General features: G+C 41.5%; 1 protein-coding gene across 3 annotated transcripts in view; it reads right to left on the bottom strand.

Moving 5' to 3' along the window:
- The window catches only part of PREP (prolyl endopeptidase), a 113,808-nt gene that overhangs the window by 80,561 nt on the left and 14,970 nt on the right, over nt 1-18,277 (bottom strand). For all 3 annotated transcript variants that reach the window (XM_032338933.1, XM_032338931.1, XM_032338932.1), the window contains 4 exons: nt 10,280-10,413; nt 9,031-9,161; nt 6,155-6,364; nt 774-895 (listed from right to left, as the gene is read on the bottom strand). In XM_032338933.1, the coding sequence (XP_032194824.1) occupies nt 774-895; nt 6,155-6,364; nt 9,031-9,161; nt 10,280-10,413 (597 nt within the window). The remainder of the gene's footprint in view (nt 1-773; nt 896-6,154; nt 6,365-9,030; nt 9,162-10,279; nt 10,414-18,277) is intronic.

The raw sequence follows: 18,277 nt of genomic DNA, 5'->3' as shown, positions 1-18,277 counted from the left end.
CCAAAATTCTAAGTAAGTGACTCCGGGAGCTTTATAAAGATCTTCTAGTGGATTTCTCATTCCCATTATAAATGGGCCAACAGCCCACCTCTATCAAAACATTCAGAATGCTTTTCTTTAAAAAATACTTCTTACTACCCAGAAATAAACTATTAAGAGTTAAGTTTTTACTCTAAGTCCCTCTAAGTTTTTTCATAGTTGATTCTTAAGATACAGAATAAAATCTGGGCCGGTAACTTCGAAGACTTCCAATACAGATTGGTTATGGCCAAGACCCCCAAGCAATACCTGAATATCTATTAGATGGGAAAAATCTCAAAATGCACATTTTGATATAAAAACAAGTGAACAATATGCATGAAGAGAAAAGCTGTGTAAAAAAAAGAGAAAAGCTGTGTAAAAATTGGGAAGAGAAGCTCTCCCCAATTTCTCATTTATACAAAGTAAAATTTGGGGAAGGATACTTTCCTCACTTCTGAGACATAAGATTCTGAATTTCAAAATGTTCATGTTTATGTGATTCTGCACTTTTGCCTTTTTTTTTTAGCCATAAGCATGTATTACTTTGTATTAAGGTTTTTATGTTGAAGTTGCAGTTAAAAGGTTTATCATCAGCTTCATTATTAAGAGTCAATTGGAATACCAATACTTTTAACAAGAGAATATTCGCTCACGGGACTCATCACATCCTTAAAGATCACACAACAAGAACATCCATATACACAATCCATGGGACACTGTGTTTGTGGGGCAGTTTCACAGTAGCACCATACCTCAGCTCCGCCCATCCACTTAGGCTCATCCGGAAACTCAGCACACAAAATATCTTCCGACTGATCAGTTCCCAACACATGGTAACACAGCTTTTGATGGAGGTTGGTGGATGTCTCCGTACCTGAAGGAGTTAAAAATGTTTACTGAAGTGCAGTTGGCAATTTTAAGAAAAATCTATCCCACCCATATTGCACAATGCTAGAAACATTTAAAAACTTATTTACCTGGCCATGGGATACAAAGTTAATACGCAAAAGTTAACAGCTTTCTTATATACCAGCAATGAATATGTGGCATTTGAAATTAAAAACATAGTATCATTAAGGATATAATATATAACATGGTGACCATAGTTAGTTAATGATACTGTATTGCATACTTAAAAGTTGCTAAGAGAGAAAATGCTAAAAATTCTCATCACAAGAAAAAAAAAACCATAACTATGTATGGGGATATGATGGAGACTTATATAGTGATCATTTCATAATATATACAAATATTGAACCATTATGTTATATACCTAAATCTAATATAATGTTCTATATTAATTATACCTCAATGAAGAAATTTTATTTTATTTATAATGTTATATTAGTGACCATACAGTACATCATTAGTTTCTGTTGTAGTGGTCCATGATTCATTGCTTGCGTGTAACACCCAGTGCTTCATGCAATCCATGCCCTCCTTAATACCCATCACCAGACTCAGCCATCCCCACCCCGCTCCCTTCTAAAACTCTGTCTGTTTCCCAGAGTCCATAGTCTCTCATGGTTTGTCTCCCCCTTCAATTTCCCCCCCTTCATTTTTCCCGTCCTTCTCCTTATGTCCTCCATGCTATTCCTTATGTTCCACAAATAAGTGAAACAATATAACTGACCTTCTCTGCTCGATTTATTTCACTTGGCAAAAAAATTTTTTAAAAACCACAATACCATTTACATTAGTACCCCCCAAAATTAAATGGTCAAGTACAAATCTAACAAACTATGTATGACTTATATGAGGAAAAAGAACATGGGCACCTGGGTGGTTCAGTGGGTGAAGCCTTGGCCTTCGGCTCAGGTCATGATCTCAGAGTCCTGGGATCAAGCCCCGCATCGGGATCTCTGCTCAGCAGGGAGCCTGCTTCCCCCTCTCTCTCTCTGCCTGCCTCTCTACCTACTTGGGATCTCTGTCTGCCAAATAAATAAATAAAATCTTAAAAAAAAAAAAAAACTGATCAAAGAAATCAAAAAGAACTAAATAAATGGAGAAGCTCCATGTTATGGACAGGAATACTCAATGTTGTCATGTCAATTCTTCCCCACTTGATCTACAGATGCAATTTAATTCCAATAAAAATCCCAGCAAGCTATTTTGTGGCTATCCATGAGCTTATCCTAAAGTTTATATGGAAAGAGAAAAAACCCAAAATGGCCAAGACAATATTGAAGGAAAAGAACAAAGCTGGAGGACTGATACTACCTGACTTCAAGATTTACTGTAAGTAATCAAAACAGTATGATACTGGCAAAAGAACAGACAGGTGAATCAGTAAAGCAGAGCAGAGAGCCCCGAAACAGACCTGCGTAAATACAGTCAACTGGTCTTCGAATAAAGGAGCAAAGCCCACCCCAGAGGAGCAAAGTCGGCCTTTTCAACAAATGGTGGCGGGACAACTGGACACCAACATGCAAAAAAATGAACCTAGACACAGACTTTGTACCTTTCAAAAAAACTAACTCAAAATGGATCACAGACCTAAATGTAAATGTGAAACTATAAAATTCCCAAAAGGTAACATATGAGAAAATCTGGATGACCTTAGACCTGGCAATGACTTTTTAGATAAAATGTCAAAGGTACGACGCATGAAAGAACCAAGTGAAGCTGGACTTCATTAAAATAAAAAAATTCTGCTCTGTGAAAGACACTGTCAAGAGAATAAAACAGTTCACAGACTGGGAGAAAATATCTGCAGAAGACGTATTTGATACAGGACTTTCACCCAAAATTTACCAGGAACTTTTTTTTTTTTAAGATTTTATTTATTTATTTGACAGAGATCACAGGTAGGCAGAGAGGCAGGCAGAGAGAGAGAGAGAAGCAGGCTCCCTGCTGAGTAGAGAGCCCGATGCGGGGCTCAATCCTAGGACGCCGGGATCATGACCTGAGCTGAAGGCAGAGGCTTAACCCACTGAGCCATCCAGGAAGCCCTATAAGGAACTTTTGAAACTCTAACACTTGCTAAAGATTTTAACAATAACCTCACTAAAGCAGATTTGCAGGTGCACCTGGGCAGCTCAGTGCGCTAAGCATCTAACTCTTGATTTTGGCTCAGGTCATGATCTCAGGGTGGTGAGATCCAGCCCTGTGTCAGGCTTTGAGCGGCTGAGTGTGGAGCCTGCTGGGGATTCTCTCTCTCCCTCTGCCCCTTCCCTGTGCATGTGTGTGCTTTCTTAAAAAAAAAAAAAAAAAAAAAGATATGCAGATGGCAAAGCAACACATGAAAAGATGGTCCACATCATGTCACAAAGAAATGCAAATTAAAACAATAATATTCCACTACACACCTATTAGAATTGACAAAATCCAGAACAACAGCGACACCAAATGCTGATGAGGATGTGGAGCAACAGAACTCCTATTCATTGCTGGTAGAAATGCAAATTCGTAGTGACTTTGGAAGCAGTTTGTAGTTTCTTACAAAACTAAACATTCTTACAATACAATCCAGCAATCACACTCCTTGGTATTTACCCAAAGTATTTGAAAACTTATGTCCACACAAAAACCTGAACACAGATGTTTCTAGTGGCTTTACTGATAACTGCACATCTTCCACACTACTGGGATACCCTTTAGTAGCTGAATGGATTAAAAAATAGGTGAGAGGATAAGTAAACTGGGCTGTATGCAGATGATGGAATCCTATCCGGCACTAGGAAGAAATGGATTATCAAACCATGAAAAGACATGGAGGAAACTTAAATGCATATCACCAAGTCAAAGCAGCCAGTCTAAAAAGGCTATACAGTGTGTGTTTCCAACTACAGACATTTGGGAAAAGGCACAGCTATGGAGACAGTAGAGAGATCCGTGGTTGTCAGAGGCTAGTGAACAAGGAAGACGGACAGGTGGAAGAGGGCTTGGGGGGGGTCAAACTCTGTATGATACTATAACGGAGGAAACATACCATTTTACATTTGTCTAATTTGTGGACTACCCAATACTAAGAGTGAGCTTGAGTGTAAGCTCTGTACTTGGGGGAATTAAGACGTGTCAATGGAGGGTCATCGACTGTATCTACTCAGGGGAAGGAGGCTGGTAATAGTGGAGGCTCTGCATGTGTGGGGAAGGGGCTGTACGGGAAATCTGTGCTTTCTGCTCCATTTTGCTGTGAACCTAAAAATGCTCTCAAAGATGAAGTCTCACTCTCCTTTTTTTTTTTTTTTTTTTTTTAAATTACTGGTTGGGTATCACCCTGGAAGTAATTCATACATATTTGTTGATTTTGGAAGATGTTTTAAACTATTTTTTTCATTACAAAAAGGTACTAAGCTTTCAGGACAATGAAAAAGAAGTTAAGAGAACACCATAATATAAAAGAAAACTTCTACAGCACTTGGTGACTTTCCATGGGTTTTCCAGGAAGCACATGGTTGGAAAGGCTTAGCCTCATTGGTAAGTCCCTCCACCCCATAACCTGAGAGGCTGCTGAGGTCCTCTGGACAAGAGGGCAGCAAATTACTGTGGGGAGCAGATAGTACCTTTCTGAAATCAATCACTGTAACTAAGCTTTACTGTTTTTGCCACTGAAAGCTGAGCCTAAATAATAATTTTCATGTTTTTCACAAATTAATAACATTGCTCTCTAACAAGAAATGGCCAGGGGAATACATCTTTGGTCTCCTAGAACTCAAAGTAGTCATTTCTAACTCAGCACCACTCTTAACACAGGCAGCTAATTTAGTATAGAGAGCACAGAGGTCTTTCTTTAGCCAACATCCTCAAATAAAAAGCCTACTCTTAAATCAGCCCCTTTTGTAGAATTTAGAAAAAAGTATTGATTTAGCCTAACTAAAAGGTAGCAAAAGCTGAACATAGCCGAAAGAGATGAAAAGAATTATAGTTTTATTCCCAATTCAACTGGGGGAAGTCAGAAAAGCAAGCTAGCATATCTAAAGACAAGATACAGTAGGTCATGATAAGGGGACAGCATATGTAGCAGAAAGTACTGGCTCAGCTCTGCTTCTTGCCAGCTCCAGGCCTCCAACAAGTAACTGAGCCACTGAGCCTCTGTACCTCTGTACCTCAGCTCCAAACCTCCCACAAAGGGATTGTAAAACCCATGAGTAAAGACCAACCAAGACAACAGGTCCCTGTGGAGAGATGGGGTAGCATGAAGAAGGTGACTGTTGACAGCTTGCAACAGCAAGGTACAAGGTAGGTGGGCCTTTCTCTCTGGAAAGGTGAGGAGTGAAGGGGGAAAGAAAGAGACTGCTTGAACACAGCAGGACCTTTGTGTAGCAGAGAAGAAGAACAAAGGTGTGTCCTGGAAGTTCACAAGGAGAAAGTGTCAAGATAAATCAACCAAATGACTTGTAACTTCTAATCGGAGGAAGAGATGTGATCACTACAGTACGAAAATATATTTATTTTTTATTTATTATTATTTACAATTTATAAATTTATGTTAAATATTTCTATTTTATATTATATTTATATATTATATTATATATAAATTTATAGTTTATAAATTATTTATAATCACCGAACATCATTAAATAAAGCAGTTTCAAGGGAAAAAAAATCTTCTCCATGACCTCTTGGCAGATAAAACATATTTGAAAAGGACTGATTGCAATAATGGCCTAGTTCTTCCTGGTTCCTTGTATCTGTTTCTCCACCCCTTGAACAGGGGCTGGCTCCGTGCCTTGCTTTGGCCAACAGAACAGCACCATGATTTAGGGCCAGCAGCAAGTGCAGGTATCAAAGAGGCTTATGCCTTTCACATCCCAGTGAGTTGCCAGGAAAACCAAGCAGGCTGGCCTGCCGGAGGAGGAGAAACCACAAGGATCAGAGTCAAAGCTCCTGACATGGGAAAGAGCCAAGCCAAAGGCCAATGGACCCACAGCTGAACACAGACACATGACAGAACTCAGCTAATCTAGAACTACCTGACCAACCCAAGACTCCCAAGCAAAAAAAAAAAAAAATTATTATTCTAAGACACTAGTTTTGGGGTGATCTGTCATACAACAATGCTGATACAACACCCTTTGAAGAAATCTGGTTCTATACCAAACTACTTCTATGTAGGGTTTAGCCTTTCAAGTTATGTAAAGTCACACTTGTATTTCATGAGAAAGGTGTTTCACCTGCCACCTTCACTTACCATCACTTTTTCCATCCTGTTGGGGATAGGAGTTGTAGAACATCCCCTTCCCATCATGGGTCCATGCCATACAGCTGAACTTGACTCTCTCGAGGACATCTGGAAGCTCTTTGGCACCATCAACTTTCATGAACTTGATTGTCACCCAGTCTGATCCGCTGGCGCTCAGCCCGTAGGCAAAATATTCCCCATCTTCACTGAAGGCATAGCCTGTGGGACACAGGACAAATTCTCACACAGTGCCCATGGGGACACAATCCCTAGCTTTGCCTGCTGCCCTCCATGCTGCCTGACATGTTCTCTGCCAGATGTGTGACGAAGGCAGCAAGAAGCCTGTCCTGAGAACCTCTGGGGACTGAGACCAGGTCACACAGGAATTCGCTTCAAGAGCTTGGACAAGTGCTCTGGGTCTTAGGTTCTTCGGCTGTAAAACGACATATTGGATTGGATTGCTAAGATGCTTCTATCGTTTATATTGCTATAATTCAATGAGCAGTTCAGTTAAAAGCAGAGCTCATCTGAGACTTTCAGCATATTTTATTTATACCCTAAAGAGGAGGGGAAAAGAATAAGGAAACTGCTTTTACAGTAATGACTGGATTATGACACATACCATGTAACAGAACTAAATGGAAGCCATTAAGTAATTTTTGGAATGGATTCCAAAGTATTTGAGATCACTCTTTAAACCCTCATTTTCTGAGCATCGCTGGCACTCAAGGATTAACATTGTCCACACCACCTGACCAGCACAAGCCCAGGTAAAAAAGCCTGAGGGTTGCAGTGAAGGCTCACACGGAGCCTGTACCAAAGCAACCACGAAAAAGAAAGAAAAGCAACACCATCTATGAACTGTTACGAGTGTCTACTTCTTTAAGTCCATGACAGAATGTTCTAATCACTACGGAATGTGTGTTGAGAAATTTTCTATGTTTATATTTTCTTTTATAAAGCATATATAGAGAGCATTTGGTACCAGACACGGACACTGCAGATTTCCTCTTTTAATATTTGTTAAACTGTACCAGGGGTTGAAAATTATACTCAGAAACCCAACTATTTTCAGAGGCTTCCTACTGTTTTACATGGAATTTCTGTTAGTGGCAAATAAGTTTAAAATTTCACAAGACCTACTTATTAATCCTTTATAATTGCTATGAAGTATTCAAGCTCATCTGTATATAAATACAGAGAAGAGTCTAGAAGGCAATGTGGAGCTAATACTTCTCACTCTACATAAATTATTTATATGTAATTAGAAAATTTTCAGGAAAAATTTAAATAAAAATGTTGATTTGTAATGTACAAAAAAATCATATTCTATCAAAAGAACCTGTATGTTTACCCACACTGTAACTTCCCTGTATCATTTTCAGAACACTACAAAACTGAGGCCAGGTCCCATGTCTAATTTTCCCTTTCAGCTATCAGGACCCATCCATGGCAGGCATTCCGCTAAAGTTATGGAAATGAACTTTTAGAGACCCTCTTATAATGAAGTTCTTCTGGAGAGTTATAAGAACTTTAATTTTAACAAAGATTTGTTTTTAAAATTAAACAATATCCTACACTGGACTTATTACTACACAGAACCATACATTCATTTAGAACCACAAGCTCAACTCATGGAAGAATATTCTTAGTTAGCTGCCTGGCATCTTATTTTCAATACTGATTACTTTCAACACTAATTATATAAAGTATCATTTTTTACATACACAGCCTACTTAGGAGAAAGAGGGGAAGAACCACCAAATGACTGAGTGGCTTTATAAAAGGGTCTTCACAGAGTGTATATGAAAACAGGGTCCTTTCATTCCCACCTAATTGATTATAGGACTAGAATGTTCTAATCACTCAACTCCACAGGGCTGAGACTTGGCCTGTGCTTTCTCTACAAAAGAGAAGATGAGGGACGCCTGGGTGGCTCAGTTGGTTAGGCAGCTGCCTTCGGCTCAGGTCATGATCCCAGCGTCCTGGGATCGGGTCCCACATCGGGCTCCTTGCTCAGCGGGGAGCCTGCTTCTCCCTCTGCCTCTGCCTGCCATTCTGTCTGCCTGTGCTCGCTCTCTCCCCCTCTCTCTCTCTGATAAATAAATAAAATCTTTTAAAAAAAAAAAAAAGAGAAGATGCTATGGGGGAAATGCTGAGCGAACTTCACCAAAATCTAGGATCCTAACAACAGATGATTCGCAGAGTATACAATTATTAAACTATAGAACCAGTGACTCGCCAACTTCCTTCCTTAGAACTAGTGCTAATGGCACAAGCCTAGGGTAATCTTTAGGGCCTGTGGAGGAGGTTATCTCAGGGTGGGGTTATTTAGGAAACACATGGCAACTACAGGCAAAACTTAACTAATTCCAGTTTTAAACATGCAATCTTCAGGGAACAGGGTATCAAATTGTCTAATTTCTTACAAGACTGTGGTTTTCTACTTTTAATTCTAAAACAACTAAATTTTAAAACTTTGATCATTTCCTCTCCACCAAGGAAAGAGAGCTTGTAAATATTCTTTCCTATTGTACATTCACAGCTGGAACATTCTTCATAGAACTTAGATTACTTATAGAAGACTTTTTTCCTAAACACAGAGAGGTCTCAGGGATGTTAGAAGCAATGGTGACGATTCTTAAATGTCTCAGAAGCCCCAGAAGCTAATTTGGGCCCAGTGTGAGTTATTCTCCAGTTCTGCTTCATGCCACCAGAACATGTGGCTACTCATGTATTCTAAAGACACTGTGCAAAAATTAGCTTTCCTGATATTGCATGTGCACCTGTTCTCCAATATGGTCCATCCTGTCTGGTTTTTCAGAGGGGACTAGCGGTGAGTGGGGGCCCCAGGACTGCTATGGGCTTAGCCGGGTAGCACTCACCTCGGAGCGCCACCGTACCATCGTCAGATAGGATGTTGGGGTCGAGGAACACTCTGGCTTCACCTTCTAAGGAATCCTGTACATATAATACTCGTTGGTTCTGCAAACCTGTATTGTAAAAATAGAAATACCTGGGGAACAGAGATGGTCTTTATTGAGCCGTGGAGTTTTCCATCTGTAGGGTACAATCAAAGCACAGAGAAAAGGAAAAACATACAAATGTTCATTTGCAAACAGGCCAACCCAGACACATGGGGACTAGGATGGAAGGTCCCACCACCTCCCTATAATTAGAGTTTGGGACCTGAATTAAGTATTGGAATACTTTATTGTAATCCTGCATATTAGCTAAATGCGGACAAATCAAGACTGCTTCATTTGTTAGAACTAAAACGGATAATCAAATAAAGCAGTAACTTTTTCTTTTCAATGGAGAAGAAAGCAGATCTTCTAAAACGAAACGCTGGATCCTTCCCTAGACAGGCTGCTCGGGCCGGTGTCAGCAAGCCTGTTCTGTATTGGGCAAGACTGCAAATGTTTTAGGCTTTGTGGGCCATAGAGTCTCTGTTGCTATTATTCAATTCTGTAGTTGTACAAAAGCAGCTATGGATGATAGATAAGTGAATGGACATTTCTGTTTGCCATTTCAATTTAACTACCAAAACAAGCAGCAGGAAGGGTTAGGCATGTAGATTGTACCTTGCTGATGTATGTGTGAATGAGAGAGAGAGAGAGGAGGGTCTAAGAAATTCTCAAGTAAATTTGTCGGTGGTTCCACCGAGACTTAAAAAAAGAACAAGAGAATATGTTTACGTTGGTGTGAAAGAGAGAGGAACAAAGAAGTGAATAGGTGCCACCTCCTGGTCCACTTCCACTCTGGGATGAAAGAAATCCATTTAATAAAAGCTTTTCTAGTAGTAGAAGCCAAAGAGAAGTTAAGAGGCAAACAAATCTCCACTGCTGTCTACAAATCCTGCTAGCCCAAATATTAGCCATAGGACAACAATTATTTCCTATAATCTAGATTTGCTTTCCTAGGAAATGCCTCTACTAAGTTTCTTAAATCATGATTTTAAGAATATGGACAACAGACCAAAAAACAGTATTCTCATACTCAAGCACAGAAGCTAATCAATTTCATAACAGATTGATTTTATAAACTGGTAAGTTATTTAGAATTTGTATTTTAAGATTTAAGAAAGCATTCTATTAAAAAGTAACGAGAAAATTTAAATAAAACCTCACATACCGTTTTCCTTTCTTGAAGTGGCAGCTATACTTGGGATAGTCATACAGTTCAGTCATTCTCTCTTTGTATAACCCTCTGATAGGACATTGCTCAAGGAACGGCACAGTAATCTTGTTCTGGGCCTCGACAAAAGCCTATGGAGAAAATTTAAATGGACAAGGCAAGTTAGATATAAAATTTTCTATGTGGAGTGCTATCCACTGATACATATCCATGAAAGCGTATTCTTCCCTCAATAAATGCTAACTAGTCCTTACGTGGCACTATGTACTATTAACTCATCTAGAACTTAACAGTAATCTTATGGAGAAGGTTCTTCTATTAGCCCTGTGTTACAGATGGGGAAACGGAGTCTCAGAGTAGATGAAAAACCGGCCAACATCACACAGCTCGGAAGTCCCAGAGTTGGCTCCTGCATCTACCCTCGTAACTAACACACTCTACTGTGCTAACATCAGGCAAGCAGTGAGCTATGTCCACATTACACCAAGGTCCTGCTCTTCTTAGTCAGTGGCCTGTGGTCCCCAAAACCATCAGAGTTAAAGAAAGTAATACCTAGGTGCTATTTTACCAAATTTACCAATCTTTCTAAGACCCACTACCTTGTCATTTGTCAACTTCAGAGAACCTTACTAATAGTTGAAACTAAAGAATATTTTTTAAAGATTATTTTATTTATTTATTTGCAAGAGAGAGAGTGCAAGTGAGAGAGTGAGCGAGAGCACGAGCGGGGGAGCAGCAGGCAGAGGAAGAAGCAGGCTCCCTGCTGAGCAAGGAGCCTGAAGTGGACCTGGTCTCAGGACCCTGGGATCATGATCTGAGCTGAATGCAGCCACTTAACTGACTGAACCATTTAGGTGTCCCTAAAGAATATTTTTTAAAAGTTGGTGAATGGGGTGGAGGTGCGGTGCCCAAGCGGCTCAGTCAGTTAAGCATATGCCTTCGGCTCGGGTCATGATCGCAGGATACTGGGATTGAGTCCCGAGTTGGTCTGCCCGCTCAGCAGGGAGCCTGCTTCTCCCTCTCCCTCCTGCTGCTGTATCTGCTTGTGCTCTTTCTGTCAGATAAATAAATAAAATCTTTAAGAAAAAAATGGGAGGATGGTGACATTAAATGAGAATATCTATAGCAGTGGTTTGCAAGAAGGGCAAGAGATTGTGTGCAAGAAGCCAGGGGGCCCTGGCAGCAAAGGCAGGACATGGGGCAGGTTTTACAACAGATCAACTGTTTCCAAGCATGCCTTATTTGTAACTTAGCAGTTAGAAAGTTCTTTATATTATAAAAGCTTGGACTTGGAATAATTCACGTCTGGCTATTAGTTTAAGAAATGAAATAAGAGTAAGTGCCTCAGCTCTAAATTCAACTGAAGGTTTAACCCCATGTCTGCAAACAAGTAAGTCCTCAGAAGAAAACTTCAAGAAATTAAGAACACAATCCATTTTGAATGGCAGACAAAAATGCGTTTTTATCAGACTCTACTTTTGGATGGATCCTCAAGGGCCTCGCCTAGCTCAAAACGATCTTCAGATGGGATCTCCCACACGAACCAACAACTCTGCTCTGGAGAACCATTATTTTGTGCTGAGGAAAAGCTGTTCTAAAATGCATTAATACTTAAAATGTGCTTGCAAACAACAAAGAGTGGAAAGTATGACTAAAATGATGAACAACCTTTTTTGCAAGAGGATCAATTCAAGAAAAATAAAACTATTATGGGTCACATTTCTTATTTCATCCAGACAGAAAATAAAATGTACTGAGTCGCAAAGAAATATCCAGCTGCCTGCCACCCACTAGGGACTGGCAAGCTTCGCCCTGGCCTGGGTGAGCTAGTAACAGTTTCTATAATTTTCAAGAGTCGGAAAAAAACCCCGAAAACCTGACAGAGACCCCTACATGGCTCATAACATCAAAAATATTTAATATGTGGTCCTTTATAGAAAAAGTTTGGTCTTTTATAGAAAAACATTAGTGCACGGCTGTGAAGCCCCTCTGGGGCAGCCTTGCGGAGATCCCAAAGTGTGTGCGAGAGCCTTACCTGACTTCATGATGGAAGGAAATGCCATGTCTCCTTTCCAGACATGGAAATGGAGGCCTGTGGTACTGAAGTCAGCTGGTCAAGGTCATGCAGTGACTTAGTCATGGCACTGAAGTGGAATTATGGTTGACCTTTGAACACCACAGGTGTAAACCATGCAGGACCACTTATTTGTGGACTTTTTACAGTCCTGCAAATGTATTTCCTCTTCCTCATGGTTTTCTTAATAACTATTTACTTTTCTCTAGCTCACTTTACTGTAAGAACATGGTATATAATACGTACTAACGCACAAATATGTGTTCATCAACTGTTGATGCTATCGGTAAGGCTTCCAGCCAACAGTGGGCTCTCAGTAGTTGAGTCTGGCGGGTGTGGGGGTGGGCCCCTCCATCTCCTACTTTAAGGATCATGGTACTCTATACCAGTCACAGTAGGAGCGACTGCAGGTCTGATTCCGGATGTGGGCTAAGAAAAAGCAGACAACAGTGGGGAAAGGGCAGCCTGGCCTCGGATGATTTCCCCGACCCGGGTCAGGCAAGGCTGGACAGGCACATCAGGGTACTGGAGCTTCAGCAAGAACTTACTGAGAACCTCGTGTGCATCAGCACTAGTCCTGGCACTGTGGGTAGAGCGGTGACAAGTTTAGAACCTGCTCCCTACCATCGTGGAGTGTGCTCCCTACCATCGTGGAGTCAACATTCTACCAGAAGACACAAAACACCAGCCAGAGGGTTACAGAGAACGCGGAGTCCCAAGGACATACAATCGTGTGCATCTGCAACCACTGCTGGAAGGAAGGTCTGCTAGGGGAGAGGGAGCAGCCATGCAAAGACAGGAGCAGCATTTCAGACGGAGGAAGATGCAGGACCCTGAGGGGTAGGAGCTTGACAGGCATGAAGGAGAGGAGGGAGGTCGGTGAGGCTGGAAATGAGTGAGAGGGAACCAAGACCCAGGACGGAGCTGACTATGTAACACCTGGAGAGCAGTTAGGAGTTTGAATCTTCATTCTAGGTGAAAACAAGCTATGATTAGGAAAAGAGATAGTTCTATATCTGGTTTATGTTTAAAAACAAAACAAAACAAAAACTAGCCTGGCTTTGGGTGAAGTATAGACCAGGGGAGTTCAAGTGGAGGTCAGGATGGTGGGCCAGTGGTTGGTGAGAGCCGAGGCCAAGTGAAAGGGCTGGTTGCTAAAACGACCAGGAACAACAACTGTAATGGCATGGGGACAGAGAAAAATGGGCACAGTGCATGTTAGTGTGTAGATATGATGGCTATTCCCACAAGGGCCTCATCAGAACATTCTAGATATTAGGGCTTCCACCCTGGGATCCCAGCATGCTGAGGGTCTTGGCTGGCGCCTCTTCTTCCACTGAGAGGCCTCTCAGGAGGGCACCCTACAGGCTTGGTTTCCCTTATCCTTCTGGTTTGTGCTTGTCTGAGGCTGATCTAGACCTTAACCTGGTCAAGTAGGACCATGGAGGGTCCAAGAGACAGAAGTGGCTCAGTTCATTTTCTTTGGAAAGGTGGAATGGAACTACATTCTTCAGCTGCTTCTCCATCTCACATGGCTTCTGCTGGATGCCTCACAACGGAGACAGCTGCAGCCCCAGAATCCAGCTCACACGGGAGCAGACACTTTGGCTTTTCTCATTTCAAATGTTCATAAAACTGAGGCGCCAGGCATAATAATGCCACTAAATAACGAAACAATTCAAGGATTATTGTGACCAATTTTGTCACCCCCAACCCACAGATGTTAGTCAATTAATTACTCTAAATAGAGAATATTTAGAGACTCTTCCCTTCCAAGTCAAATATCTATACATAAAACCAAACAGTGATCAAATTCCTCAAAGTCTCAAGTTCTTCCTTCATGCACTTCTCTATAACTTGGACAAATCCTCTTCATGATGAAGGTGGCAAGTTTTCTGTAGGAGGGCTTGTGAAGTTTAGGGTTCCCCGTGCTGTCAATATGATTTCTGATATTTTAATCAGAAAAATACCTTCTTGGTGATTTATATATTAAATAGTCTGGCTTCCTGGTCTCAATGTTAGAACAAATCGGGGAGAAAAGGAGTAAATACAGGGAAGAAACCGGCTGATTTCCATGATGATGAAGCAGCAGGGAGAGGAGAGTTAGAATTCTCCTTGTTTCCTCCACAAGCCTCACTGTCCACGGTCACTCTCCAGAGTTCTGTTAGAGCGACTGGATTCTAGAAGCCCATCAGTGACGCCTGTGGCTGAGCCTCTGAAGACCAACAGTTTAGATTTTATCGCCGTGGATGGATCTGAACACGTCGAATAGCTGCTCAAATACTAAGAAACCCTACTCACATCTGCTTTTGCCCCACATGTCAAAAAGCTCCACCAGCAAAGCAATGTTTCGGTTCTGCATAAGGGGTTAGTTCTGGAGACCCGCTGTACAGCCTGGCGCCTGTTGTCAACAGTATGGTACATGCACACACAGCAATGGTCAGAGGGCAGGTGCCGAATGACATGTTCTCATGCTCAGGAAAGAAAAATGAAAAGCCACTTGGCAAAGGGTCACTCTGGAGGGAAGCTGGAGATTCTTTACCCCACCTGTCTTCAGAAAGAATTTCTTCAGGCTGTCCTCATGTGTCCTGTATTTTAATCCATAAATACCTCAAGTCCTTTCATAAGTACAATGCATATGTGTATGAGCAAAATGATGCATACATTTAGTTACTCATTATGTATACACAAAACACCACAATTAATGTAAGATTAAAAAGATGGTTCAGGGATAAGGGTTAGTGCTGCAGCAGAACAAATAAATGGGAAACTGCTTCCAGGACGGGGCAGAGGTGCAGGGGACTGGGGCACATAGATGTTAAGAGAACCAGACACTGACTTGGGCATGGCTTTCAACCTCCACTCTTCCCACGTAAATGAAAAAAACTAGGGATAGTGCTATGTACATCCCACAAAGTTTGAACACACGGATGTGTGCGTGTATGTATATAAATGAATATAAATATACACAAATTTAACACACATATATAAATATAAATATATATAAATGAATGACCCAGTTAAAGCAACTCTCAGGGGCTTCTGGGGAAAACGGCTAGTGTCAGAGCAAGGCCTGACAGAAAACCACGGTCCCAGCCCAGTGAAGGGCTGAGCTCTTTCTGGAGACCCGAGGGAGAAGCTTATGTGGGTCCCCTGTCACTGCTGAGAGTGTAGCAGAATTCAGAAATGACCCTCCAAGTGCAGGGATACACCTATAAAAAGGAAGCCAAAGGGTGGCAAAGCTCCTTCCTGAGGCTACAGGACCCAGGGCCAGGAGGCCACTCCAGGAAGGCTGGACAGTCACACAGAACACTGAAGGGAGGTTACGCCAAGCAGAAAATTAGATGTGGCTGCTTCAGGAAAGACATCTAGAAATTGAGACTCTAACAGAATGGAATAACGTACTTTACAAGGCGAATATGAGGAATAGATTACCCAAAAAAAAAAAAAAAAAAAAAGCAAGAGCGAAAGAAGAGTGGTCCACATTTTCCAGTACTCCCTGAGCATTTATGAAAATTAGCAGGATCTCAGACGACAAAGGAAATCTTAAATCTCAAGAACGAAAGCTGGTTTAGGTCACAATTATAACCACAATGCCATGAGCCTCAACTAAGTGAGGTGCCTTTCTCTTCCTGGCCCCCAAACCCATTACTCATTCCCAAGGAGCAGAAACACTGAACTCAAGTGGTGAGAACCCCAAATCCATTGGGCTCGCCTTTTCACATTAAAATCCCACAGCAGGTCCACCTCTTCCTCTGGGCCCATCTGCCCTCAGGTGAGGAAGGCTCGCGCTGAGCTTCCAGCAGCACATGACTCACAGAGCAGGTGGGCCTTCAAGAAGCCCAGACACGTCTTCTTCCACCTTCTCTACCTGTCCCATATGTGCAAATCGGTTTGACCTCACAATTCAGCCTTGTTCTCCAATCTAGTCACTACCAGAGAGTCCATTCCACGCTGAACTTTCACACCATTTGGCTCAGTCCTTTGACACACATGCTCCTAAGCAGAAGTCTGACAAGGATACAGGGCACCTCAAATCCAAATCTAACTAAAAACCTGACCATGAAGAGGTTAAATGCATACACATCCTCTCTTGAACAACTATTTTATCAATGAGGGAATCCAAACTATAATAAGAATATGGAAAACAAGAAGAAATGAAGTTATTAAGAACTAAAATTCATGAGATGCGGTGAAACATTTGGAGGTGATAGCTATTTCTTGTTGGTACCTTGGAGGAGGCCCGCAGAGAGCGTGGGGGAGGGGAGCGTGATCTCTACCGGCCCTCCGAGTACCCCTCCCCCAGATCCAGGGGCTGATCTGGGCACAGGTGAGGTGCTCTGTATGTAAATAAAAAGGCTGGGTCTGGAAAGTGACAGTTAGGTTTGCAGGAAGTTTGTGGTTTACCCTCTCTCTCCATCCCTCAGGTCTTACCATGTCTAGGCGCCAGTAGCTTGCACCGCCTTCTGTCCTAGATAATGTGCCTTATACCTCTGTCTGTATTCCAACTATGCTCACTCCTTTCTACATTCTTATGTAAAGAAACCCTATTCATTTTACAAGCAAAGTCTTTCCATCATGTCTTCTCTATGGCAACAGTTAATAGAGTAGTCGTGAGCCCAAGCAAAGCAACTAGCTATGAGGACTGAGTAAAACTTCAACAGGCAAGGCCCATCTTTCCCTACCCCATGGAAGAGGCTACTGGAAAACAATCAGAGGAAAGCAGATGATTTATAAGACAAAGAGAGATAGGCCTCCGGAAATACGTACACTCCTGGACTGAGCTCTGCCCAAAGGCACGTACACCCTGGCCACCAGTTACGGGAGCCATGCAGCTCCTTTTTTGTATGAGCTAGTAAGCTGGGCTTCAGGCACCGCTAGTCAGGAGTCCTAACATAGCTCTTCCAAGGGTCCTGCTGTTGGCTGGGCAGGGTGAGGTCAGCTGAACACGAGCAGCCCAGAAGAGGAACTGATCAGAAGCTCACACAAGTCCTGGCTGGCAAAACCTGAAAAAAAGGTTTATCTACACGAATGCTGTCTCATCAGTAAATGAGAAAGTGAAATTAAACTAAATGTTCACATCAAGAGGTTTTAAAGTAACAAAAGAAAATAAGAACTTAATGAACCAGAAAACTAAAAAGTATAACTTACAAGTCCTTGAATTGCTTCTTAAACAAACAAACAAACAAACAAATTCAACCAAAGCTCTGGCTAACCTAATCATCAAAGGGGGAGAAATGGTACAGAAATTCAAAATTAGAAATGATAAAGAAATATAGACATATACAGAGCAAATCCAATAATGTAAGAAATACTACACATAATCCACTGTCGGTCAATTTTAGAATCGTGACGAAATGGGACAACTTTCTAGGAAATACAAAGGACTAAAATTAATCCAAAAAGAAAGAAGACCTGAACAAGGTAATAACCATGAAAGAGGAAAAGAGCCCAAGAATTAATGCAGCAAAAGGACTTGTCCCCGAGAGCTCTAAATTATCACGCAGATCATTTCTGTGCTATTTCAACTGCTCTGCAATAAAGGCAACAGCAAGCGTTTATTAAGCACTGACCTGAGTCTACCACTTTGCTGCATGTTTCAAAAACAGCAGTACTTAATTTTCACCACAACGATACATGGTAGTTTTCTCCAAATTGTAGATCAGAAAATTGAAGTTCAGAGCTGTTAAAAAATATGACCAATGTCACATCTGAGGAAATTGTGACATAAAGATTCAAACCAGTCTTTCTGCCTCCAAAGCTGCTCATTAAATGACCCTACACTATTGCCTTCCCGTGAATAAACAGGTTCTAAGATCTCTACAGGTTCTCATTAGTTGCTGGGGGGAACAGGGTAGAAAGAAAATTCTAGAAGAGAGACACGTTAGGAAGCTACCAAATGTCTAGGAATGCCTTGCCGG

The sequence above is a fragment of the Mustela erminea genome, chromosome 4 (genome assembly GCF_009829155.1).
Source record: "Mustela erminea isolate mMusErm1 chromosome 4, mMusErm1.Pri, whole genome shotgun sequence".
Taxonomy (NCBI): Eukaryota; Metazoa; Chordata; class Mammalia; order Carnivora; family Mustelidae; genus Mustela; species Mustela erminea.
Note: the sequence above shows the minus strand (reverse complement) of the source record. Positions and strands in the feature narration are given on the sequence as shown.